Source organism: Aotus nancymaae, unplaced genomic scaffold, assembly GCF_030222135.1.
Source record: "Aotus nancymaae isolate 86718 unplaced genomic scaffold, 86718_ANA_hifiasm-v0.15.2.pri h1tg000067l, whole genome shotgun sequence".
NCBI lineage: Eukaryota > Metazoa > Chordata > Mammalia > Primates > Aotidae > Aotus > Aotus nancymaae.
This window is the reverse complement of record NW_026988482.1, coordinates 2,483,115-2,510,527: the sequence shown is the minus strand read 5'-3', so window position 1 is coordinate 2,510,527 and position 27,413 is coordinate 2,483,115. Positions and strand designations below refer to the sequence as shown.

General features: G+C 35.6%; 2 protein-coding genes and 1 long non-coding RNA gene across 12 annotated transcripts in view; 1 reads left to right on the top strand and 2 right to left on the bottom strand.

Annotated features, from left to right (window-relative positions):
- LOC135270792 (uncharacterized) overlaps positions 1-1,385 on the bottom strand; it is a 718,673-nt gene extending 717,288 nt beyond the window's left edge. The window contains exon 1 of one of the 4 annotated variants that reach the window (XR_010338923.1): positions 1,332-1,385. This is a non-coding gene — a long non-coding RNA (uncharacterized LOC135270792). Of the gene's footprint in view, positions 1-1,002; positions 1,194-1,319 lie in introns of those variants that run through there. The other 3 variants (XR_010338920.1, XR_010338921.1, XR_010338922.1) reach the window with 3 other exon arrangements.
- An 89-nt stretch (positions 1,386-1,474) lies between these two features.
- DNAJC19 (DnaJ heat shock protein family (Hsp40) member C19) lies at positions 1,475-6,267 on the top strand. Of its 2 annotated transcripts, none has more exons than XM_021674518.2 (6): positions 1,475-1,587; positions 2,601-2,652; positions 2,734-2,807; positions 3,844-3,923; positions 4,844-4,914; positions 6,118-6,267. In XM_021674518.2, exons 1-6 carry the CDS (start codon positions 1,585-1,587, stop codon positions 6,186-6,188), a joined length of 351 nt encoding a protein of 116 aa, XP_021530193.1. In that variant the 5' UTR covers positions 1,475-1,584; the 3' UTR covers positions 6,189-6,267. The 2 variants fall into 2 exon arrangements, with proteins under 2 accessions (XP_021530193.1, XP_064222914.1); XM_064366844.1 differs by having other exon boundaries at positions 1,475-1,656.
- A 7,413-nt stretch (positions 6,268-13,680) lies between these two features.
- The window catches only part of FXR1 (FMR1 autosomal homolog 1), a 64,022-nt gene continuing 50,289 nt past the window's right edge, over positions 13,681-27,413 (bottom strand). For 3 of the 6 annotated variants that reach the window (XM_012456965.3, XM_012456944.3, XM_012456960.3), the window contains 5 exons: positions 22,480-22,683; positions 20,418-20,618; positions 19,579-19,659; positions 15,405-15,496; positions 13,681-14,704 (listed from right to left, as the gene is read on the bottom strand). In XM_012456965.3, the coding sequence (XP_012312388.1) occupies positions 14,534-14,704; positions 15,405-15,496; positions 19,579-19,659; positions 20,418-20,618; positions 22,480-22,683 (749 nt within the window). In that variant the 3' untranslated portion in view covers positions 13,681-14,533. The remainder of the gene's footprint in view (positions 14,705-15,404; positions 15,497-19,578; positions 19,660-20,417; positions 20,619-22,479; positions 22,684-27,413) is intronic. The other 3 variants (XM_012456953.3, XM_012456970.2, XM_012456987.3) reach the window with 2 other exon arrangements.

Below are 27,413 nucleotides of genomic sequence, written 5' to 3'. Positions count from 1 at the left end.
ACCACATGCAGAATACAGTATGTGCATAATCTCTATGTACAATATGTGCATAATCTCACAAAAACTCCACAAGGTAGTTACCACTACCTTCATTTTACAAATGAGGAAACTCAATCAGAAATAACTTGTCCAAGTCACAGTGATAGTAAGTGACAGAGCCAGGTTCCCTCCAGTTTGATCTGCCATCAAAAACAGAGCTATCTCCAGCTCAACAAAGTGTCTTTCGGTGTTGCCACTCCCAATTTCCTGAGTCTGGGCTTTTGTAAAGTCTCAAAGCTAATTAGATTCTATTGTAAATCTATCCCTCCAGAAAACTGCATGCCGTAGTTTGTACATACCAAAAGTACACATAATAAAGTTTTCCAGATAGCATTCCAGCCAATTTGGTCCCAGTGTCTTATGCCTCACTTGATTATTTTGTAATTGTTTGGTAAAAACTAGATAAAAGAGAGGCAAAAGAGAAAGTTATAAACTTAATGCTAGTGTCTTAGTGCTGGATGTCACCTTAAATCATGTGTTGACAATGAATTATATTAAAAAATCTTTAGAGCTAGAAGAGCTCTTGGGTTGTCAAATGCAAACTGTTTTTACAGATGAGGAAAACAAAGCCAAAAATTTTGCATATTTGTTTAATAACTAACCAATTCATTAAAGCAGAACTGCGTTGCAATGTAAACAGATTTTTAATACTCTGTAAATTCTAAGTGGTAATTCCACACTTATTTTGATCATACAAACACTGCATTAAAAAAATTATTGTGTCCATTATTTTTCTCTTCTCAAGCATTTAAGTACGGATATATAAAACTGATGTCCACCTAAGAGCAAAATCCAGCTCTACTTTTTATTTTTGGTGAGGGGGGAAACTTTTAAATAGCCCTTTTCAGACAGAATATGAACTGTCTTTAATCCCATTCTACAAAATGAAAACCCAAACATTCACAGAAAGTCTTGTCAAGTCACATCCTTAAACGAAGTTCTTTCAAATTAAAAAAATGTTACCGAGCAGCGCCTGAAACACAGTGCGGTTGGCTTCATTTGTTTTCATCTCATTTCCCACACTGGGTGACAACAATTTGCTTGGGTTCGTGGTGGAAATTGGTTACAGCAAGTTTAGGTAAATTCACTACCCTTGACAACTATTAACATCAACCAAATAAAGGCAAAACGAGGTGCTAAGACGTAGGAAAAGAAACTCGCGCTAAGGTTGCCCGCGTCCTTCCCTGCAAGAATTTCCAAATACCCACCGCCCAGGAGCAAAGGGCAGAAGACACAGAGAAGCCCCACCCCGACGCCTAGAAAGGAAAAGATCCGCCCACCCTTCCACCAACCCGAAGTCGCCATCTCCGCCTGTCCGCCGCTGGCGCGACTCTCCGTCTCCTCCGCGACCCCTTTTACGACAGTTTTGCGGCTTCGTTTGCGGCAGCGCGGGCAGCGTTGCGTAGGGCGCCCGTGCTCGGCCGTTAGTGCGTGCGGTCGCAGGTGCGTCGCTGTCTGCTCCAGGCGTGCGGGTGTCGGCCGCGATCTCTGCGCTGGGATGAGCCGGGCCCCGGGTGGAAGCAAGGGAGCCCAGCCGCAGCAGCCATGGTGAGTGCGGCCTCGGGTCTCCTTGGCCACCTCCGGCGCGGGCCTGGACCTCAGCTCCCGGGCTCAGAGGTGTGCAGCTCTGGGCGGGAGGGTTCGGTTTTGGGCGCGTCATACTCGCCAGGGCACAGCCCTTTTGGCTAGCAGCTCGTGGGTCTTTGTGTTTTTACATCGTCTTTCTGACGGCTCTCCAGCGTCTTGTCCGCTGTCCCCGGGTTCTGGGCGCTAAGGTGTTGCTTCCCTGGAACTGTTGTGGACCCGGAGATGAGTGGAAACGTATTTGATTGTAACTGCCCTCGCCCTAACACATCGTCACGGCCCTGGCTGCCCTCTGCTGCATCCTTTCTTTGGCTCTCGCTGGCAGGTGTCTTCTCCCTCCTATCTGAAAGTATTTGGGCCTCTCTTATTAGGAAACAACAGGGCAGTGCCGAAGGCGTTAGTCTCCTAGTTTAGCCCACGTGTAGCCTTGAAAATGCTGTATCAGGAGTTTACAGGAGCCGTCTGTGAGCAGTTTTTATTTTTCTAGCAGAAACCTTATTTCCACTACTTTTGATTGATCTTTAATGTGACCTAATTTGTCCTGGAATTAAAGAAGTTCTCAAAGGGAGGGAATTATATTTTTCACTGTTGTAGAGGTAAATAAGCAAATCGACTTGCCCTCTTTTCCATAGTAATAAATTCGGTGACTTTAATGCATTGAGTATAACAGATACAGTTTTAAGGCTCATTGGGCAGAATATTTCCGCCTTAAAATTTGTTTCTCGGCTAGACATGGTGTCTGATGCCTGTAATCTTAGCACTTTGGGAGGCCAAGGTGGAAGGATTGCTTGAGGCCAGGAGTTTAAGACTAGCCTAGGCAACAAAGCAACTCCATCTCTTAAAAAAAAAAAAAAAAAAAAAAAATTGTTTCTGCTATTAAAATGCAGTTTGTAATGAGCTGGGAGATGGGAGAATGGGCAAAATGAGAAAGGGTGGGAATTAGAGAAGTAAATATTTGCTCTTCTCCCCTTCACTAGGCCAGTACAGTGGTAGCAGTTGGACTGACCATTGCAGCTGCAGGATTTGCAGGTTTGTTTATGGTTTGGGGGCGGAAGTGAAGTCGGAGAGATTGGAGATTTAGTTTACTTATTCTATTGCTTTTGGTTTTAGGCCGTTATGTTTTGCAAGCCATGAAGCATATGGAGCCTCAAGTAAAACAAGTTTTTCAAAGTCTACCAAAATCTGTAAGACTTAATGAACACTTTTGCTAATTCTTTGCTGCTTATGTTTAAAACCTAGAGCCACACTTGAGGAAGGGTACATTTCCAAACATCCGTGAAGCGCTAAGTGATTGCTTTGGACCCTTTTCCTTGCTTCCCACAGGAGAGTAGAGAAGTTCTGAACTTTGTAATGGTGCCACCCTGAAACATCAGTTGTTACATGCGACAGAGTTGGGTGGGGTACTGACAATTCTAATACCCCACTAGACTTAACTTTCTTGTGGAAGTTAATACCACTTTTTCATATACTGTCAGCTTCAGTATTATCTGTACATGTTCTTGTTTTCCTTCATCTGCATCACACACACACAGAGGGCTGTAAGATTCTAAAGTGATCCGATCTTACCATGTGGCCCTGGCACTCCCAAACATCATACTGTAGTTAATTAGGCTGTAGGGTTTGACCTGATGTTATGGTCATACCCTCTGTGGTCACAATTAAGAATAGATAGGGCTGTGATAGCCTGTTGAATATTTATGTTGTGATCAAGTGTAACAGAATGGAATGATTGTAGGCTTTACCAGTATGATTTCTGACGTAGCAAGCTTAGAGGACCTGAGAGTGGTATTTTCTGTATCTGTATCTTAAAGTCTTACTTCAAATACCCTTGAATCTCTTGTCTCAACAGACCTCCACATCCTGTTCCTGAGGCACTTCTTGCAGACTTTTATCTATAATATGGCTAATTTGGAACTGTCTTTCCTTTACTCCTGGAAGAACTGGCTTTCAGATACTTTTTTTTCTTTTGTCTTATATTTCTAAGGTAGTTCATATTGGCTGGAAAAAAAAATGGATCTGTTTAATAATCATTAAAATACTACTTGTTGCTATTTATTTATAAGCTTTATTTAGCTTTAGCTAAAATACCTCGGGAATTGCACTTAAAGTCCTCTGAAGTGTCAGTTTTTCTTCTGATTCTGTGAACATTCCAGACTTCTTTTTTAAAGCAACTTTGTTTATTCTATTAACCTTTCTTTGCAAATGCATTTCTTCTTTCAGGCCTTCAGTGGTGGCTATTACAGAGGTGGGTTTGAACCCAAAATGACAAAACGGGAAGCAGCGTTAATACTGGGTGTAAGGTAAAATAATCTCTAATATTTTTAGCATTTTTCTACCACTCTAGAGCCATGAGGAAATATAAGAAAGACCTTCTCTCCTTTAATAGGAGGGGTTTATGGAGGATTTTGTCCTAGGAAGATTGATATTATAAATTCTAGTCAATGAAGCTGTACTGTTCCTTTTATGTTATTTTTAAGGTCTTAACACTCCTTCAAATAAGAAGGCATACTGGCACTTAAGCATTTTTTTTCCCTAGAGTGTTTGCTAAAACACAGGCACTTTTCCATTTATTGAAAGATAAGACTCCTCAGCAGATTATCAGTGTTCAGTGTTCGCTGTTAACTGACATTTTTGTGGTGAAATTCTGCCTTCGGCCGGGCATGGTGACTCACCCTGTAATCCCAGCACTTTGGGAGGCCAAGGTGGGTGTATTACTTGAGGTCAGGAGTTCGAGACCAGCCTGGCCAACATGGTAAAACCCTTCTCTACTAAAAGTACGAAAATTAGCCAGGTGTGGTGGTGTATGCCTGTAACTCCAGCTACTCGGAAGGCTGAGGCAGGAGAATCACTTGAACCTGAGGCTGAGATTGCAGTGAGCCAAGATCGAGCCACTGCACTCCAGCCTGGCCACACAGTGAGACTTCATTTAAAAACAAAAGAAAATCTGCTTTCATTTTCAAATCCTTAAACATGCTTTTCTTATCAGTAAGAGGACTGTTGTAACGTATATTACAAGTTCAGTACATTTTTGAGAATGCCTTACTTTTCTAAGCAGTTTAGTCCCCCAATTTAGGATATGCGTTTTGTGTGTGTTGAGGTTTCTAAACAACTTTTCATACTGTTAATTTACTAGTTACAGATCTTTAATTGGCCTTTATATATAGTTTTTTTTGATGTGATGCAGAAGTAGCTGAAGTAAATACTTTTTGTTTTTAATTAGCCCTACTGCCAATAAAGGGAAGATAAGAGATGCTCATCGACGAATTATGCTTTTAAATCATCCTGACAAAGGTAAGTGGTCACCAAATTCTTGTTGTAGATGTTGTTGGTCTAATTGTTACTAATGGAATAATTTTCTCTCAAATTCCTGGCTATTAGAAGGGAAACACCTCAATCTGTGTGTAAGTATTGTCTCCTAGGCTGGAGCCATATATTTTTGGTATCTTAAAAGAAATTTGAGTGCAAACTTTTATTTACAGAATGAGTAGATGTAAGTGCTACTATTAACGTTTTGTGGGGTTCTGGGCCTACATTTAATTATAATTAAAATGCTAAATTTCAGTTTAAACTAAAATGTAATTTTTCCTCATCCATTTTGGATACCTTCAAATGGAGATCACCTAGATAGAAACTTACGGGATTTATTTATTCGTTTCTGATGCACTTATAAGCAGCCTTGGCTATGCTGAAGAAAAGCAAGAAAGAATTCCTTTGAATACCAAAAAATAGACCACAGAATTCATGTTCTTAGTGTTCATATCCTTTTACTTGTACAGAAGAGAGCTTTCATTAATAAAGAGGGTTTTGACAGTTTAAACAGGGTTTTAATTGTTAACTTCACCGTCTCTTTTATGAAATTTAGCTTGTATTATGTAGAGGCCTTCTGATTCAGTAGGTCTGCAGTGGAGCCCCAAAAATAGACACGTATACTAAATTTGCTGCTGTTATTTCTTGCTGGTCTTAGGACCACACTTTGAGAATCACTCCTCCAGCAGATTCATAGGACAGCAGCTGTAGATGACATTGTGAAGGGACAGTAGATAATAGGAAAAGAAAAACTAGACAGAAAAAGAATGTAAAGCAAACATCTTTCCAGTAAACTCAGAGCTCGGAAGCCCCTGAAAATATCACGGTATTAAAATAACATGGGATAATTGATGTTCACTCATGACCCGTAATCATGAATAGGCTAACGCCATTTCAAAGGCATATACATATGTATCTAATATACGTTATAGAAATCCTTTTTCTATCAGTTTAAGATTTCTAAAAAGGTGTCATTTTTGTAGAAATCTCTCCCATGTAAGTTACTTCATTTCCCATCTGGTCATCCAGTTGCAGTGCCAAGGTTATTTATTTTTTAAAAATTAAAAACACCATTTCTGCTATTTCTACCTCGGATAAGCACTGGAGTCCTTGAAACAAGATTACCTTTTTATCAAGCAGAAATTGAGAATCCATATTATAACTGTTCTTTTTTCTTTCTTCCTATAGGAGGATCTCCTTATATAGCAGCCAAAATCAATGAAGCTAAAGATCTACTAGAAGGTCAAGCTAAAAAATGAAGTAAATGTATCATGAATTTTAAGTACATATTATGTATATGAGTATTAACTTTTTATAATAAAATGCCTCAGAGTCACAGTTTTAAAAAATGATTTAGCACAAGCTAAATCTCAAAGCCTTGGTATAATTTTGTTGTTTAAACATGGGGATTTTAGACTATAGTTTAGAATATTTGCATATTAATTATGGGCAAACACACACCATTTGAAGAGGAATATTGTTCATTCCTCATTTAGCAGATGATTTGGGACCTATGTCTACTCTTCAAGGCAAAGTGAAGATGACAGTCCTTGCTCTCAGGTAGCCCCCCCTTTAATGGGAGACCGATAAACTGGTAATTGGATTGTGTGATAAATAGCATGATAGAAATTTACTCAAGCTGTTCAAGTAGGGAGTCTTACGAGGTAAAAAAGGCTGTTCCAGGTACAGGCAACTGGCCCAGCAACTTGGATACTTGGAACTTTGTATTTAGAAATAATGAATTTAGCCACAACTTAGACCTAAGAAATTGACCTAGGGGTGTGAGTGAGTGGGTGTGTATGTATTCTATTTACATACATATATTTATAAACATATTTATTCCATACATTAAAAATAGTATGATAAAGATTTCAGAGTACGGGTCTGGCACAATCACAGCTCATTGCAGCCTCAACCTTCGGGGCTCAAGCAGTCCTCCCACCTCAGCCTCCCAAAGTGCTTGGATTACAGGCATGAGAAGTATTTACTTTGTATTGAGCTAGCCCCTTAAAGGTACTGACCGTTTATAAATTATTCCTTCAGTTGGCTATTATTTCTTGACAATCAAACTTCTGTAATTGTTATGATTAAGCTTAAACACTGTTAGCAAAACTGAAATGTTCTCAATGTAAAAATATTCAATTTGGACTGTTTATACACTAGTAAGTTTAAATGATGTTTAAAGGCAGATTACTTACTGTTCATTTAACATAAAATATATAAGGATCTTAACCAGAGGACCTATATAAAACATCTGACATAAACTTCTATTTCCCAACAGGAGTATTTGTTATGCGTAGCTCTAATATGATAAAGTATACTACCTACCATCTAAACATCCTTAAATCATCATAAGGTTCTTAGTTATTAATGGAGGATACAAGGACTTTTGAGGTTAAAAAGTAGTGGAGGTAATATTTATCTGCCTCTTAAAGGTATATCTGTTTTGTGTTTTCTATCCTATACCCTTGTTTAAAATCTGATGGAGTCTGTTATGATTTAGTGTATGATGAAGCACTAGCTTCTAAGGCTTTTATACAGGATAAATTCTTTTATTTCCAGGGACAAGGAGGCAGGAAGGTATAGTTGGTTCTTGTTTGTGGTAATTCTGTTTTTTAAGGCGGTTGTGAACACTGAAGTCGCAAATAAGTAACAAGTTCCTAAGAGAATTAGATTCTGTGACCCTTTTGTCACAATTTTGTCTACCAGTCAGTATATAAGTTTCATCTACATGTTTCTGCTTGAAAACACCTTTAGTAGTATTTCATTAACTGAATTCACAGCCAGCAGCACTGTAACTCACGCTTGGCACATCACGGCCCTCTTTGCATTTAAGAACACTAGACAGCACGCCTCACTCCTTGGGAACCATCTTAAAAACAGCAAAATCAACAAAAAGCACAAACATGAAACCTGGCACTAAACAGACCCCAGAGAGGATACCTGTTTATGGTGTGAGAGCTGAAACATGGCAGAGCATTGCCTTGTGCACATAAAGTGATTTAAATTTTTTGTCACTGCAAATATTTACAAATGACCAGAAAAGGATGTTGATTTTGGAGTTACAAATAAATTCTAGTGAGTAGGCAAATTCACAAGTAAGGAATCCTGCTAGTAATAAATAATCCTACTAGTAATGAAGATCAACTATATTTTGGTTTACTAACCTTTTATTTCAGTCCATTGGACAAATCAAAAAATGTTTCTCTGAACAAGAGGTTTATGAAGAAATAGTTCACTTAAAAGCAAATTTTTCAAAGACAGACAGTGATTACATGCCCACAGGCAATGAAGCATTAACTCTAAAAAGGGAAATTTAACTTAATAGGTATAAATACTTGAGTGTTTAGTGCAAATAGCATACCTGTTCTAAGACAGGTGTTAAGACAATGGAAGCCACTTTAAAATAATACTGAGAAGCACAGCAGAGCACATTTTTTCTTGCATAGTCATCAGTTTTATTTTCTCTAGGCTTACCTTTTTCAAGTAGAAGAATCCGTATTTCATTGAAGGCTATTAGGCAAACTGAACATTTAAATGTCATCCGTGTGAGGGCTCTAGATCATGGTAGGTAATTGATGCAATTACCTACATATCCATTAAATACAATCCATAAAAAAAACTTTTACTGTTATTTTCTTACAAAATACTTGATCTGTAACATTTGTTGAGTACTTACAATGTGCTAGTATTCTTCCTGTATCTCAGTAGACTAGTTAGTCTACTAACTAGTAGACTAACTAGTAGACTGATGAGTACGTTTTACATGTGAGGAAATGGAAGTTTAGTAAGATTAAGCACCCCAGGTGACGTGCTGAGACAGGCTGATCTTTCTCAGATCCCGAGTTCTAGTCTCTTAACTTTTCTACTACAGTCTTCACAATTCTGATAACCTAAGCATGTTTTCCTTGATGGTACTGAGATTTGAGTCTGGTACTTGTCTCTACGGATCTAGCTTGGGGTCTCATTGGTTTACTCAGGGTTTACTCATTGGTGTTTCGAGATATATTTCAAAGGAGAAGGCGGCATGATTAAACACACTTAGGCAATGGGAGGTAGGTTGCAAGTTAAACTTCTGCAAAAACCAGGTCAATCTGAGCTTTGAGGCTCCGGCTTGCTCTGTAAAAGGGAAGGATACATGAGCAACTTGAAATTCCGAGGATTCCTCCACATTTATGGCTAGGGAAACAGAAGTCCAGAGCAAATGCTTTCCGAGGTCCCACAGCTGGTGAAACTAGAATTGGATCCTGAGAGTCTTCTCCAATTCACTGTGTTCATATTAGTCCTCTTAGAAGTCTGTGGGGAATTCCTATCTAGAGCCTTCATATTAGACCTGAATATCAAGTTTTTGTGATTCACTTAAGCCTCTTCCCTTTGGCCTTTACTGGCCACCTGAGTTGACGTTATTAGAAGTGAGTCCTAAGGTGCTGTATAAAAACTGCTTTGTTGGTAAAAAGTGAGCTATAATGGGTGGTCCTAGAAGTTAACTCTCTTCCCACCTTTAGTTCTCCTGCCATCAAGTATTTTCCCAATGATATACTTATGGAAAACCAGTGAGAACTGAGAAAAATTAGGTAACTGTCTTCTTAACATACTGCCACACTGAAAGCTGAATAAATTCAGTGTACTGAATATATACACCCTCCATACAGAAAACCTTGTATCAGAAATGTCTAAAAATAAAACTTCAGGCATAATGCTTCATTTAAAGGGTTAGTGGGGTTTTAGTTAGAATGCAGAGCTCTGTTTCTATCATGAGAAACTGTATAAGGCATCTTTCTGTTGACAGTAACCTATAAAGGTTTTACAGTTCAGAAGCTTGTAGTAGGTTCACATTTTGAGTGCACATGATGCTCCAAACATGTTAATATGAAGATTTAGAACATGGCTCAACAGTGTCATAGAAGAGACTAATTTTTAAAACCTGTAAATTTGATGTAAACGAAGTAAAAAAATCACTATGTAGAATGCTCTCCTAGGTTTTTGGTTGCGTAAATTATCCTGGAGTGGGTAACCTTGAGTACCAGTTAATCTGAATGACCTAAGCTCTGCTTTTAGTTTTTGGACTGCTGTACAGTGTGCTGTTTATTAGCTTAGAGCCAGCTACTGCCTTAGCAACAAGATGTATTTAAATGAAAGTTGCCAGGAAAAAAAAAAACCAACAAGACATATATATATGAAGAGCTCCTATCTTGTGTCACTTATCACTCCTGACCCAGTAATAGAACAGTCCAGTGATATGAGATAATCTGTTACGGTTAACATTTGCTGCCACCTTACTGCTGTTTCAATTAATGAAATTTCAAATATATGTTTGCATTTTCATTTACAACCTAAAGACAGCAAGTTAGTTGAAAAGGGAAGCTTAAAGAGGTTGAAATATAAGCACCAGGCAACAATTAAGTATAAATTGTTTATCTGAAAAAGCTATTGGAAAATACTTTTAATGAAAATGGTCTCTAAAACTAAAAAATTAGTACGTACATTTTACAGTTAATCCAGTTAAGAGGATACAAATGTGTAAAAACTTTTAGCCAAAAAAAAAATACCAGTCACTGAAATACCAAGAAATTCAAGAAGGTATTAAGTAGCATACTTAATACTGGGGCTGTTAAGACTCTGAAAAATTATTTGTCCTTGCTTTGAGTATCTTATCGATTGCATTCAGCATAGTTGAAAATGGGATGGATACATATGTGAAACAAAAACCACTTAAATTCAGCATACTCCTCCTTATGAGAATAGTTGAAGATTTGGTTAGGTGTTACAGTGTCTGACACATGACTAGACTCAAATTGTATTAATATTGGAAGGGCCTTAAAAATACCAACTAGTGCAGCCCTCTCTGGTTGGATAAAATTGAAAACAGAAAAAGTTAATAGAACTAAAATAGCGGTTTCTAATTCTGTACTGTTACTTAAAGCATCTTTTTGAGTTACCAAAGGAAGAAATAAACAAATGGACTGTGGGAAAGCATCTTACAAAACTGCAGTATAGTTTTTCCAGAATTTTGGTATACCTTGCCTCAGTACTGGCAATAATAGTACAGAAGATACAGATGATCCTGAATCCAAAGTGATACACTGATACTCTTTTTAAAAATTTGTAATTAGATTGAACCATAGGAAATTGCTAATAGTTGATGATTTTTGACCCACAGAAGTGGTAATTTCCTACTGTTTAATCTAATGAACACACATCAGTCTTAAGTTAACACCACTTGCCAAAAGTCTGACTACAGCTATTTCAAAAGCTTCTGAAATAAAACCAAATGCTATCATAGATTAAAGTACACGTTCTAATAAAGAACTAAAATTTAAATGGGGGATGCCTAGCAAATTCACTATAGCAGACAGATATTTTTATGACAAAATATAGGGCATCCAAACCGTGTAGCAAAGACAGGAAGACTGAGACAATAACAAACATCCTTTTCTTTGGGAATTTGCCAAAACAGTAGATTTGAGTTCAATTCCAAGTTCCTTGAAACCTTCCAGAAGAAAACTCCAGGTCTAATTTTCCTTTACTGTCATTCTTAACCACCAGTCATCTGTCCCGGGACATTACATCCCTAGACATAGCCTGTTTTCCATTTTTATCTGTCCTTAGGCAACAGCCTATGAAACCACTAGTTAGTTTGAGCCTCAAAAGTGTCAATCTGTTTGCAGAGGATACAAATGGTACTATTTCTCAATCCAAGATTTAGTTAACATACCAACCTAAGACCTCCTTAGGTTACAGAACAGTAGACACACAGCTGACAGCAGCTACAAAAACACGTGACCGCACAGCAGCTACGGAACCCAGCAGCAGCTCAGGTAAGTTTCCGTGAACTCACCAGTCTGATGTGCTGCTTCTAATTCCACGTTAAAAATACATGATTATTTCAAAATGAAGATTTGTGTATTCCTGTTATACTTTTGCCAATTATGTCTTAAGTGTTACCAGAGACACCATTTTATACAAAACCTTAAAGGGTTTAACAAAGGTGACGCCTAAACCAAGAATCCTAGGGCTTCCAAAGTTTCAGGAAAAGCAGGTCATTTTTGCCACCATATTATCTCAGCTGCTACTGCATGATTCAGTTCAGGTGTCATATATGAATTCATATATATATGCTGAAACATTGTTGGAACTGCACAAGATCTTCCAGAATACTTTTTTTCCCTTCTCTTTAAAGAGACAAGGACTCACTGACCCAGAACTTCTGAGCTCAAATGATGTTCCCGCCTCAGGCTCCCGAGTAGCTAGACCCAGAGGCATGAGCTACCGCCCTGGCTCCAGTCGAATGCCTTTTTTGCTGAGGGCTGTTCAGTGTGTACTGGCAAGTTTTTCCCATAGCAACATCTCGCCCAACAAGGATAGCCGCCAACAAGACAGACCTCTCTCAAATACACTTAGAAGGCTACCTGAATTAAACATGGCTACACTTTGGGGAGTGGGCTCTAAAAAAAACACATGCATGTTTATCACAATTCTGCAGTACCTATATTTTTTAAAGGACAAGACATGGGGTTTAGTCATTTGTGAAGTAATGAATTTCATGTGGTTATTTATTGCTAGTATGAAGAACTGGTTAAGCTATCCTCACGCTTTTTGATTATTCCATTCCCACTCAAACAATCCTTATGGAAAAGGGATTTTAGTGTATCTGACTATTCTATGTGGGAGAGAATGAAAAGTAATTTTTTTCCTTTACCACATTTGCCAATTTTGGCATTAAAATTCTTCTAATACCTTATAATTTTTAACCCAATTATGGAAGAGAACTGAGGCAATTTAAACCTGTTCCTAGCTTTGTTCGATTTTAAAAAAGACATTTGTGGGTAAATTTTTAAAAATCAGGATATGAAATTACTTGATACCTTTTAAATATAAAGGACAAGAGTTGCACTACTCACACCTTTAAAATTATGTTGCCAAAAAACAATTAGAAGGCCTTAGGAAAAAGCATTTAACAACCACATTTTAACCTTAATTAGAATAACTCTGAGGGATAGGGTTATATACATTGACCTGGCAAATTTTACATTTTTAACTACATCCTTAATTATCTCTCAGATCATATAAATTCACATTTTTATGCACATAAAAAATTAACTGCACACAAAAAATACTTTTCATATGCCAAAAAATACAACGGGCTGTCACTCTTCCTCAGTGGTCCATGTAATATTGTGGAACAACCCTTCCCCTATGTCTAACAATTATTTGACTTGACCTCACAATTAGCTGTACTAATTATTGTACCATTGTTCTCTAAAACAAACATGTTATCTTCATAAAATTAAGCTCTGGCTAAAATATATACCTAAAGTTTAATAACTGATTTTCAGTCACTGGTATGAGAGCCTTCAAAATAAGTTACTTGAAAATCAAGAAGCAAATCATTGGCCTATTATTTAAAAATTGCCTGTCATACCTGCTACCCCTCATTGTCTTCCAAAGTTGCCTTTGATTAGAATTTAGTCTTTTTCCCTAATATCACATGTATTATTAATTAGCTATGCATCTAACAGCCTAAGCTTGTGTTAAGATTTCAGAGGATTCTGAAAAAATGATTAAATAGCCAACTGACATTTTAATGCTGTTTATGAGCAACTATAAATGCTTTTTAAAAAGCAAAGTATAGAATAGTATACTTTGCGTTTTAAAAAGCAAAGCATAGGCTTATCCTAAGCCTACAAATAGTTCCAACTACTTTGCAACAATTGGTGTAAAAAGTAGAAAGTTAAAAAAAAAATCAGCAAATGGAAGATCAAAGTTTATTTACTACCTGCATACAAAAACATATTGCACATCAAACAACCAAAAGAAAAAAAAAGAAAAAAAAAAAGATACTCTACTGAAGACTAACATGTAGTTTATACAGAATAAACCTTCTGGAAATTGATCTTTTCAGTAGTTCAGGTTATGTCTGAATGGACATGACTAATTCAGCTTAGTGTTTCAACTAAAGCTATGTTTGATTTTTAAATACTGTACACTTTAATAAATAAACCAAACAAAGCCTCAAGGTAGAACAGTCACTGCCAAGTATCACCCAGTGTCCCTGCAGATTAGAGTTTAACAAATGTATTCCAGTGGTCTGCAGATTTTCCTCACATACAGCATTTAAAAAACATATTAAAACAGACCAGTTTCCAGACTAATGAAGAAATTACAATTCAGTGCAAAATATTGTAGACTGCATTTCACTCTAGTTTTCCTCAGGTGAAGAAGTGGTTGCATATTAAAAATGTAACAAAAGCAGCTAATGCTTTCATAAAGAAAATTACGTTAGGGATTCCCCCCACCCACCACCCCCCATCTCTGCCATATTTTGAAAACAAAATAACATTTTTTCCTATAGCCAGCAACTTTTTTTTAATGTTACATATACTATTCTCAAGGCACATCTGATGATATATTTTATAACACAGTAGGTGTCAAAGTTATGTTTAACATATGATTTCCTCAGGATCCCTCCCCTTTTTGAATTCCAAATGGAGGAACTGAAAGTGCGATGTAAAGACTGGCGATCCATATTCTATCTTTGGCAAGCTTGTACAAGCACTATTGTAAATGTAATGTAAAAGAACTGTAAACTAGGAACGTCTTCAGTTTATGAAACACCATTCAGGACTGCTGCTTCTTGAGTGTTTTCTTCTTTCGGGTTATTAATCTTTTCTTCTCCTGGAGTGCGCTGTAGCTTAGCAATGTCATCGCCAGAAGCACTAGCTGGGCCATTTATTGCCTTTTCTGAAGGACCGTGCTCTTCAATCACATCTTTTGCCTGCCAAAGGGAGACAACTTTTTCAACTTCTTTATTAATGAAATCTGTAGCTGAGGAGGAAAACAGCTACATAAACATTAGCTAATTAAAAATTTCAGTTTCATACACCACAATGGATCAAAGTATTAAAACGTCTTTTAAAATTCAAAACAAAGAGCAAAGTATTCCACTCTATGGGTCTTTCAACTTTGTATCTCTTAGCAGTGCCCAAACCACACAAGACATCTGTACTGTCTAATAAAAACTGTACCTAATTTTAAAACACTGGAAAGCTCACCATGTAAATCACATAAACAGTTAATACTAAATAAAACAAATTTAACTACTCACCTTTTTTTGAAAAATCACATTTACATATCAAATACCTTAAAGCATTTAAAAGAACTAAAATTTAAAAGGTCTATATCCATCAATGAGAAGACGTATATAGCCTATTGCTCCTGAATTAAACAACAGTCTCTATGCCCAATATCTTTGGGCAGACTGAATTTTATAAATGCTATTTGAAGTTCTACCTAAAAAGTATTTCAGGCTCAAGCATGCATATCTTTAGTTACGGGCCAAGAACAAATTCAAGAGTCTTTAACTAAAATAGTATTGTCTACTTGTGGAAACAAGTGATCACACAGTAATAGTAGTAAAAAAAATAAAGCTAAACCATACCAAAAATTAAAAAACCTACAGGTTAAATTCTCCTTACCATTTCTTTCTTGTTTTTAGCCAAAGTTTCCCTTGGGAGGTTTCTTTGTCTGCTCTGAGACTCAGCTCTAGAAATATAATCTGCAACTGTGACTGTTAAAGATGAGAAAAAAATTACAGGTGTTGAAAAAATATTTCTAAAGTTTATGGCTAAAGAGTAATTTCACTATTAAACTAGTGGTGGGTCACCCAGTGTCAAAATTTTCTTAAGCTGGGTATCACCTCCAACCAAAAACAAAGCTTGAAAAATCTGCCTGGGCTTTTGGGCTGAAGAAAATTTCAACTTGAGATTGAGGAAGTCTAGATTAAAGTCCTCTTTCCCCAAGAATCCAGCTCTTTGTTTCCGGTTGAACCTAAGGTTGCGGAACAAGTTTGTAGAGAAACCCACAACCAGCAAAAGGAAGTACAAATGCAGTGTTCTAAGCCCAGTGTGTGCAATTATCAGTGGGGGTAAATGAGGCAAATTTGGTGTAAATTATGGATAAATTTGAAAATTTCATCAGATACAAAAAGTCTTTTTTTAAAAAAAGCACAATTAAGATATCCAAGTGTGGTTTATTCTATGGTTCTGTTTTTTAACGTTTCACACTAGAAACGATTCTGTGTGATTAAAATAACAAACTACAGGCAAACTGAAGATGATAGACCACCACCCTAAAGATGTGGACATTGATCAGAGTGGGAAAAGGTTCAGAGTGTAATCAATGACACCCCTCCCACACCCCCTCTGCCAGTCTTGGTAGGGACTGTCTGAAATGCATGCAAAGAAATGGCAGTAGTGGATTAGGAAAAAGACTCAACTCAAGCCAACACCCTACTGTCAACCGAACTTCAACAAATGACCTATGTTCTACAGTATGTGGACTGACATTTTATACCTCAGCACTTTCTCTTCAAGAATTGAAACTTAGGGCTGGGCGTGGTGGCTCACACCTATAAATCCAGCACTTTGGGAGGCCAGGATGGTCCTGAGGTCAGGAATTTGAGACCAGCCTGACCAACATGTTGAAACCTGGTCTCTAACAATGCAAAATTAGCCGGGCGTGGTGGCACATGCCTGTTAATTCAAGCTACTTGGGAGGCTGAGGCAAGAGAATCACTTGAACCCGGGAGGCAGAGGTTGCAGTAAGCCAAGATCTGCCACACTGCACTCCAGCCTGGGTAACAAGATCGAAACTCTGTCTCAAAAACAAAGAATTGAAACTTAGAATTCACTGGTTTTAAGAAATATCAAAAGATCCACCCTTTATTTTCTATCACAAACTGTTTTAGAAAATCGCTGATACGTAAAAGCACAGTTTATCTTTTAAATTACGGTAGCAAGTTAATTATGTAAAGAATAAAAGCTCAGGTAAATTTAAAATTATTTATTTAAAGTCACTACGTATGGGGAGAATTGGTCCATAAAGTATAAATTCTATGAAAACAACAATCATTCTCGTATAATAAAAAGCTGGATAGTATTTACAATTTATGTTTCCTAATTATGAATTAACATGCTAACACTTTTTAAGACTGAAGAACTTTCTAGAACTATTAAATCAATCTGTTAAAATCACAAAGAAACAACCTATTTCAGAACTTAATACATCATTTAACTAGAAAACCACTAAAGATGTTTGAAATCTGAAAACTATTTCCTTCCAAACTGGAAGAAACTCAGTACGCTCATCTTAAAGCTTTTTAAATTATTTAAATTTATTGCTAATATGTTTATAACTACATTAATGATATCGGTAGCAGGGCTATTGTCATAATCCACTTTATTATGTCTACATACATGGTAGCAAACCCATTACAAGAACAATTCTAGCCAGTGTGGGGAACAGCGTAGCAAAAGCACTGTTTCCAAGTTCAGTCCTCAGTGACACCTGGGAAAACTCATCTAATTGGAAACCCTGCTGCTAAATTAGGTTGGTGCAAAAGTAATTGTGGTTTTTGCCATTTTCAGGTAGGTGCAAAAACTCACCAACCTAACATGTTTAAACAATTCCTAGAACCCTTCATCCACTGTGTACAGAGACATCATAATATATTTTAGTTATCAACTAATATAATTTAGTTATCAACTAAATTAACAAGCATTTAGCTGGAATATCCCCTACCCAAATAAAATGAAGCCAAAAGAAACCTGTTAATTCAAATAAAAACCTGTTTATAGCCAGTCCTTATAATACAATCCCCTTACAAGTCCAATATGGATTAATAAATAATATCTAGAAAAAATAAAGGCAAATTTGTGTAATGACTTGGACTCTAGAACTTCCTCTAAAGGATCCAAGTTAATCAACTGTATTGTCACATTCTAAGTGTGGTAAAGAATATTCACTGCTTAATTTACACTAAGAACAACAAGAAATTTTGAGCAGATGAGATCAAATGAATTGAGTGTTTAAAAGAGAATGTTGATATTAACTTTGGATGGAGGCTGCCCTCTGCAACTGCTGCCAGGATCAAGGTAACAATTTTGTGCTTGTTTCACCCACCCTGTCTTTTGGGAGAAGGGGCAAGCTAGGGAGTGCAAGGAGTTTTAAGAGAGAAAAACTAGTAATCCCAAGCAGAAGTAAAATAGGAATAGATGCAGTGTGGAACACAAATCATTGTCAAATTGTTGAAACCTCCAACTACTTAAGTTGCAATTAATACCATACAGAAATTTTTGCCTCTTCTCCAACAAACCCCACTGTTACTCCTTTTATGCCTGTTGACTTGGTAATAAACCACCATACATCTAGTTAATAAATGTAATATATCCTACGTTAAGCCCATACTGGTATCCTGAATTTTCTTGTTTATAAAGTAGGGCCAGATAATGTATTCACTGCTGTGTCATCTTCAAACAAATGAAATAATCTCTTCATCTAAAACATTTCTTTTTTTTGACAGTGGGTCTCACTCTGTCATCCAGGCTGGATGCTGTGGCACAATCACTATTGACCGCAGCCTCCACCTCCCAAGCTAAAGTGATTCGCCCACCTCAGCCTCCAGAGTAGCTGGTGCAACAGGTGCGCACTACCACACCCAGCTAGTTTTTTATATTTTTAGACAGGATCCCACTACGCTGCCCAAGCTGGTCTCAAACTCCTGGGCTAAAGCAATCCTCCTACCTTGGCCTCCCAAAGTGCTGGGGACACAGGTGTGAGCTACCAAGCCCAGGCCTAAAATATATTCTCAATATTAAAGGAGGAGAGGACAGAAGAGAGAGGAAAACATATTTTTTCTGGACACTTAAAATTTTTGACAATATTTAATTGCTCTAAAAATTTCCAACTATCTTTAAAACATAAACTTTCAGGGATGCGAACTAATTCCCTTAACCGGTTTTACCAAATGTCTCTACAACCACTAAATTTAAAATGGTAAAGAAGCCAGAATTTACATTTTTATTTGGGGAAAACACATGAAAGAACTGGTTTTGGAAAGAATGCAAAAATGGATTTGTTTGAAAGGGGTTTATTTCTGGTGCACACAATTTCTTCATTGTGAATATACATGTGATTCTCTGTACAGGAAATGGAATTATGTTCAAAATAATAGACACAGCAAACAAGTTTCTTTAAAGTCAAAAATTAATGACTACATAAAATAAACATTCTAAAACTAAGTACTATTAATTTGAATAGTTAGTAGGTGTAAAAGGTATCACACTACAGTAAACAAAAACATAACATGCATTACTCTTATTAGGTGAAAGACACTTTCAAGTATTTTTCTTTTATACTTTTTTTTTTTAAACTGTGGGTATTACAACTCCCACAAAAATGAGGTGCTGAATTCAGATATAGTAAGCAGGCACCATGCAAAAGCTGCCCAGTTTTGCCAATCAACCTCAATCACAATCTACAACATAGCCCCTGGGATGGCAGGCCCCATCTCAAGTGTGAAGAAACTGCCAAGTGAAGAAAATAAAATGGTCTTCTCAACAGTCTTTCCATGTAAACAATTGAGACACAACATTAGTTCAATCAGACAAGTTACTAACGCTTACGCTGTGAAGGAAGAATGCATTTTCTTAATAGTAGTAGTCTTATTAGTTGAATAAACAACTTATGCAATGCAAATTTTGAATGTATATGCACACATGTGTACATGTAAGTATAATATATTTAGAAAGCAGGCATATGACATTTTTCTCATGCTTTGTGACCTGATGTCAACAGGTCCACTCAAGTTACCTGGCTGTCTATCTTCTGCCTGACCCCTGAAGCGACGCCTGCGGCTACGATTGCGTCGCTGGGGTTTTTTTTCACTATCATCTGTAATTGCAAAGTTTAACATGAACTATTCTGACAAAAACAAACAAACAAACAAACAAAAAACCTTCTTTCCTTTAAAGATTTAAAGAAGGGGCAAGAGAAACTTTTAATTAAACACCAACAATAAAACAATAAATGTTTACTGACAGGAAATACGTTTTTGTAGCTTTCAGCATTCCAAATGGATTAAAAATGGAATCATCATCTGGAAATTAAGAGGGTTTTAACTCACAGTAAACAAACTCTCAGACTTAAACTGCCATCATTCAGGGACACCATTTTCCTCTCTGGTACGGTTTGGTTTATAGTGAAGTTAATGACATTTTAGCCCTTGAAAATTAATGCCTACTCTTGATATATATATATACATATATACCTTTACCAGTGTCATTTATAATTATTTTAAAAGAGGCATGATGAAAGCCTGATTTTAGTTTGGGGACAATAAAAGCACTAAATACCCTGCAGTTTGAGTATCTGTCTTGATTTAATGGCATCAAAGGGCACTTTAACCCTCCAAGTTTCAAATAATTTGGCTCTAACAAATCTCAGAACTAAACATTTAAGACAGACAAAAAAGCTATCTACCTTGTTCAAAGTAAACACTAAGAAAAAGTCAATTTGTGAATTGCATACTTTCTTTGAAAAAAGCTTCATACACTAACAATAGTATACAGTTATATACGTGTGTGTGTGTGTGTGTGTGTGTGTGTGTGTGTATATATATATATATCTCTTTTCCCTAAGTGCTTACATACCTAGCCCATTTTCATTAACTGAGGCTGTATCAGATTCAGTCATTCCATCCATCAGAACAGCATCTTCATCAGTCCTTCGTCTACGAGACCGCCTACGACGGTTAGTACTGTGATGAGACTCGCTGGCATCAGTGTCTGCAGTCTGATCTGATTCTGTATTATCAAGTAAGCTGTATGGATTGCTGTCTGGATCTTTGAGCACTATATTCATGTCAGAGGCAAGAAATATTCGTTTAAGAGGGCTGCAATTATGAATGTTTGATCTATACTGAAATATATCAATTAATGATAAACTTCAATCTCCCCCAATAAAAATGCACTGTCTTCAAATAAAATCTTTTCAATATCATTATTTTACCTGGAAAATAGCAAAGATAATTAAATATGATAAAACTTTAAATGGTGATGAAAAATTAAAGCAGAAAGTGAGCAGACATCTTGGCTTGCTAACATTTCTTGTGCTTTTTTTTTAAAATATTCATTATAAAATAGTGTATTAAATGCTAATTTTGACATTCACATTTCAAGGTAATCCTGCCCAGAGGCTAGAAAAACAGAAGTAAAAATAAATAAATATTCAGCTGTTAAAAATCATTATAAGAAAGAGCTTTCGTCCCCTTAACTGAGTTCAAAATGACTGCAGCTTTGTTGTGCTAATGCTGATGGACTATTTCCAAATAATACATGCACTCCATGACATAACAGAAATCTGTAACTATAAACTGAAGCAATCAAAACAAGTTTAAATAAAGCAGCCAATTAAATAAGGTTGAACTTGTAACTGGTTATGAAAGGAAAATGTTCAAATGAATGTTGACTAGCACTCTATCTTTAGAAATAATGTGTGAAGGAGAGGTAAAGGTGGAAAAAGAAAAACTGTAAGGTGTAATTTGTAAAAAAAAAAAAAAAAAAAAAAAAATACCCATCTTACCTATGTGCATTTATTGCCTCCAACAATCAAATTTATAGGAGAAATTCACCTAATTCCGATTTTTCCTAAGATTCCTTTGGTAACAGCTAGCAAGCTAAGCATCTTTGCAAAAGACACTAAGTTTATCCATTAATCATAAACACTAGGTCAAGTACATTTATTTTGCAATTCATAATTTTAAACACCTTGGTAACAGTGCACAGTGTACTAAAATATAAAAACTATTTCCCTGAAAGCCTGTAAACTAAAATTAGGGGTCAAAGAATAGTAAGTACTGTGGAAAGAGAGAAAATCTGGTTTGTTCCAGTTTTTGTAATTTGTAAACAGTTGGCATCTATATTTCATGTACATACAAATACTTTATGTACTATTTAAAATACTACGTAAGTTTTCACAAGTGTAACATTAAGAAAAGTGTGAGGTTCTTAAAGTGGTATACCATAATGATATGCTGAAGTTACATCCTTAATATCGTCTATGTATCCCTGGCAATTCTCCCCCTAGCCCATTATGCTAACCAAGAATATTCTGGAAATTCCTACAACTTAACATAAACCATAAAAGAATTTCAAAAGACAGAAGTAATCAAGTAAAATGTTGCTTATACACTCAAATCTTCAGTCATCCAAACACTCCTCATTACAGCTCAATTCCTCAAATGATTAAAAAACTTAATTTCACAATTTTTCCCAGTTCCCAAAGTACTATATAGTGTATCTAAGGACACTCTTCACTTAGTTTTCAATATTAAGTATAGGAAAGTATTGAGATTTCTCTGTATGTTAGAAATCTCTGGGTCTGTCTCACAAACAAAAATACATAACCCAAAAATTCTAGGGAAAACAAAAAATGTCTAATCAAATAAGCCTCCAAAACCTGAAGAGATAAACATCTGACTCTCATAAAGAAAAGCAGCCAACTGAAGTTCTAACCAGAATATTCTAAGTAAACCTTCACTGAAACACTCTACAAGGGCTTTTCCTGATATTGCTACGTGGTCCAATACTTTCTCTGAGACAGTGAGTAGAAAGAGAAACTTGAAAAAATGCATGGCCCTGGGAGATGAATTAACTTTCGTAAAGTTATATTGTTTACACAGAATGGATGTTGACAGAGTATATAAAAGACTACCAGAACTGATGGAGGATTTGCCACCACGTGGTCCACCACGACCTCGACCCCCTGAAACACTTCTGCCTCTTCCTCCTGGGCGTCTCCTGCTGTCACGCTGATGTCGACTGTCTCGATCATCTTCTCCTGCCAATGACCAGTCACTCAGCTCGTCTTTACGCTCAGATTCTGTTTCAGAGGGGTTAGACAGCTCAGAATTTGTACCTTGGAAAAGAGAAGAACATAAGCCAATTAGATTTCTATAAAAAGAGGCTTTAAAATGTTCAGTATTATTTCCTACAAATTATTGTTTAAATAAACAGTAACATTTGGCTGCTTCAAAGAAAGCTCCATGAAAGTTAAAAAAAATCAATAAAAAACGTACTAAGGAATCATCAAATATTATACTATTAATATTATACTAATAGTATCTATTAATTAATATGGATTAAAAACTGATGTGTAGAAGGCTGCTCACTTCTTCAAAACCAGAAGAATCCCTTACTGCAGTCTAAGATGGGTTGTTATATAATATATTCAAAGGTGTAAGCATCCCATCAGCAAAAGGGGATAATATCCAGAAAATATAAAGTCATGGAAATTAAAAAAAACTGATGTGCAGAAATAGAGTCAACAGAAAAATGACATAAAATATACACAACATAATTCATGGGTTTTGGCACCAAAAAGGTAAAAAAATAAGAGGAGGAGAAAAAAGGAAAGGAATAAAACATACAAGAACATCATATATCAGTATTAAAATGTACTTTAGTCAAATGATTCTGCTCATTTGAGTTTTAGTAACCTAAATTATCAGTACAATAAAAATAACTTCTATCCAATATTTGAGAGTAATCATATTTAGAAAAATGAATAGTTTAACTGTATAGTGTATTTCACCATTATTTCACTGATTCTATGGTAGACTTTTATTTCATACATTAACATCTCTAAAATGTATGAAACATATTTTAAAGTATGAAATAAAAGTATGAAACAATTATGAGACACATTTCTTACATTTGAGGGCATCTATATTATAAGCTGGAAGTGTTTTTTCCAGTAGGTTGTATATAAAATAATAGTGTATTTTATTGGCAAGTGTCTTAAATTGTGGTTTTGGCCATTAAAAGTAATTACTTTTACTTTTTGCCATTAATGGCTCAAGCCTGTAATCCCAGCACTTTGTGAGGCCGAGGCAGGCAGATCACAAGGTTAGGAGTTCAAGACCAGACTGGCCAACATGGTGAAACCCTGTCTCTACTAAAAATACAAATTAGCCGGGCATAGTGGCACCATTTCTAACACCACAACTATTGTAATGGTGACCTTTCAAAAATTTAAACACTACAAAGATTTCATCAGAAACCTACAGTATCATTATTTAATCATTGCTGTAATTAAAGTGTCAGATACATATAACTCAATCACTATCATACTCATTTCCACTGATTGGTTCTAGGATGCCACTTCCTCTTTCCCTTATATATGACCAAATATATCTCCTTCATAGCCTAGTTCAATTTCTAACTTCAGACCACCCTAACTAAAAACAGATCTCTCCGCATTTTCTGTTATCCTAAAATCACCCCATATCATAGACTGTGCTGTGTTATTTTCTTCCCCTTTAGAATTCCTTCAAAATTCATCTATGATACAGGGTAGTACTCCATCTTATAAGTCCTCAAATGCCTAGCAGTGTGTAACAATTTTCCAAGCAAAAAATCTGCTGCATTATTTTGAAGTTTATTTGCTAAACTCTCAGACATGAGTGATTTCATGAAACACCTTGAAGTTCCCTATATTTAAGTTCCACAATCATGAGAAAAAATGCAAACAAGAGCTCTTCAGACATAAAAAGTTTTAAGTATTAAGGTGCAGGGAATAAAATGTAAACTTGGATACATCGAGTTTCTATTACTCACTTTCAATTATTTGTTGGGAAATAGAATCTCAGGAAAGGGAATTAATCTCCCCTAACATTTATTTCTCCAAATGACAAAAAGCACTTTATTAACATAGAAGTTGCAATGAAGGCAATTTATCTTTCCTTGAATTGTGAAAAAAACCTTTGGAATGTTTAAGAACTTCTGTATTTATTTACAAACCTATACCCTACCTGAAAACATTACCAAAATTCAGGGCAAATCAAGAATACTTAATTTTGAAGATTCTATCAAAAGTTCCTATTCAAGTATCCTTGGAAATCTAGTGTAATATTTATCTAACCCAGTGTCACAACAAGGAAAGTCTTCCTTAAATTTAACCTACATATAGAATTCAAGAGACTCAGAAGAAACGTCTAAATAATAGATTTCAACAGTTAACACAGATATTGAGGCCAAACCCCTCCAAAATTTTAATGAATTGGCTAGTGCTCAAGATTATAAAAAACTCTTAATAACTCATATTAAATGTTTCTGTGATAGCAAAAAGGACTCTGCAAATGTGACTAAGGTTAAAGACCATGAGATAGAGAGATTATCCTGGATTATCCAGGTGAGTTCAAACTAATCTCACTGGGTCTTTCAAAGTAGAGAAACTTTCTCAACTTCAGAAAAGGGAATCTCTGCCTAGACCTTCCAGAAATAAATGTACCCCAGCGGACACGACTTTAGCGTAGTGAAACCCATCTCAGCCTTCTGACCAACAGAACTATAAGGCAATAAATTTCTGTGGTTCAAGCCTACAAGCTTGTGGTAATTTATAACTACAATTAAAGTGAATAAGGAAACCAGCGAAACCATTTATTCTAACCCCTCAATTTTGTAAAATACAAGTTGGTGATTCAAAGTCTTTTTAAGCAAGTTTAAAAGTAACGACACATTTAATTTTAAATGTCTCCATGACATCCTGTTTTTAACCAATTTTAAAATTGCATTTTCGCCTCAAACATCTAAATTCACCTTATCATGAGATGGCATACATCAATTTCAATGGTTTTTTGTGCTAAGCTTAATAGCTAAAAATAATCACGTTTTATCAAATCCAAGATGACATCAATTTTAAGATATTATTTTATGTGCCATTAAAAAAGAGAAAATACTGCTAATTAAAGTTGTAAGATGTCCAATTTAACACACATAACAACTTCAAAGATGTTACACTGGGAAATGTTTCTTACAGTTCCTATTAAACAGATGAACTATAGTACTTGTTTTATATTGTATATATTATATATATACATATATAATAATATATGTATTATTAATATGTATTATATACATTATATATATGTATTATATATAATACATATAATATATTTTATATATATGTATTATATATATTATGTATTATATATACAATATATATAATACATGTATTATATATATTATATATATAATATATACTTTATATATACTGCACCTTAATACTTAAAACTTGTATTATATATATAATACATGTATTATATATATAATACATATATAAAATCACCTAAAAGTCCCTCCGATATAAAGTATACATGAACATCTACAACCACATTCAAATGTTTTTTCTTGTTTTTTTCAAGCCCACTCAGGTTAAACAACTATTTCAAGAAATAAAATGGTATTAATTCTGCAAAGATTCAGAGCTAAGAGTGCCATCTACTGAACAATTTGCACAGCTTTCTTAAATCCAGATGTTTTTCTACCTCTCATATAAATTCATTATCTAATCTCAACAAAAGCATTTGCCACAGAGTAAGCTCTCATCAATAAGCAGAAATCCCAGAGGCTAATAAAATTCTTCAATGAATTCATCATACTCATCATCCAATAAGCCAAATCTAATTATGCTAATAATATGTATGCTTCCAAAATCAATGAGAATATAATTTCTATGTGATTACTGGTTAACTGTCTTTTGCATTAAATATATTTTCAGGAATATAGTAATAGTTTATAGTTTTCAGTCCCTTATATGCTGAACATTTCTTTATTAGAATTTTGCTTTTTAGGTTTCAATACAGCATTAAATAAAAATATGTATGTAAGAAAATGAGAAGATAAAGATATGATATTAACGGGAAGGGACACAAACTGACAACTCTACAACAAATGGAAGATAGTTCAAGCTCACTGACTTTCACTGCATTAGATTATCCTTCAGTTAATCATGACATTTGCATTTATCTCTATTTTCCTTAAATGCCTTACATTTTTAAAAAGGATTTATAAAGTATTTCCTCAAAAGAGAGTAAGTACAGGAGTGAAGAAAAGGAACAGAAAAGAGAAAAGAAAACGGGAGAATGCAAAAAACAAATCAGGCACTGCTAAGATCCAAGTCCAAATGGAGAAAAACGGAACTCCAAAGCTGAAGAAGAATAAGGGAGAATTGAGGATTAGAGAATTGTACACTATCACCACTCCACTGTCCTCTTCCTACCTGGGTTAGACCCAATCCTCGCAGAGAAATACATTTTAGAAAATGTTCATTTATAAAGTATTAAATTAGATTCTGGCTTTTGGAGCCTTCATTTTAGTGAAATATTATAAAAATAATTCCAGATATGAGATGTTAATATATATGAACATGCCAAATGAGTCAATAAAGTATTTTTTAAAAACTAGTAAAGACTTGCTATATGCAATCTTGGCAGTGATTCACATACTTTTCATTTTTTACTTTAAAGAGGGTAAACAAAGATGATTCCTAAAAGTATCACCACCATTACTAGGTATTTATTGGGAAAGGTATAAACTGTACTAGCAAAATATTTGACAAACAAGTTACATATGTATTCTTTCTAAATATTTATAAAAAACATAATTATGAACTACCAACTTAAAAACATACTTTGCTTCACTACATAACTGCTTGGAAATATTATATATTTTACTGTCATTTTAATGTATACCATCACCACTTTATTAAGAAATGTACTGGCCGGGCGCAGTGGCTCAAGCCTGTAATCCCAGCACTTGGGGAGGCCGAGGCGGGTGGATCACGAGGTCAAGAGATCGAGACCACCC

Bases quoted from the DNA above. Each gene is read 5' to 3' on its own strand.
- DNAJC19 (XM_064366844.1), top strand. From the start codon at position 1,585: ATGGTGAGTGCGGCCTCGGGTCTCCTTGGCCACCTCCGGCGCGGGCCT. The intron at 2,653-2,733 runs GTTTGTTTATGG...TTTTGGTTTTAG, and splicing joins TGCAGCTGCAGGATTTGCAG to GCCGTTATGTTTTGCAAGCC. The intron at 3,924-4,843 runs GTAAAATAATCT...GTTTTTAATTAG, and splicing joins GCGTTAATACTGGGTGTAAG to CCCTACTGCCAATAAAGGGA.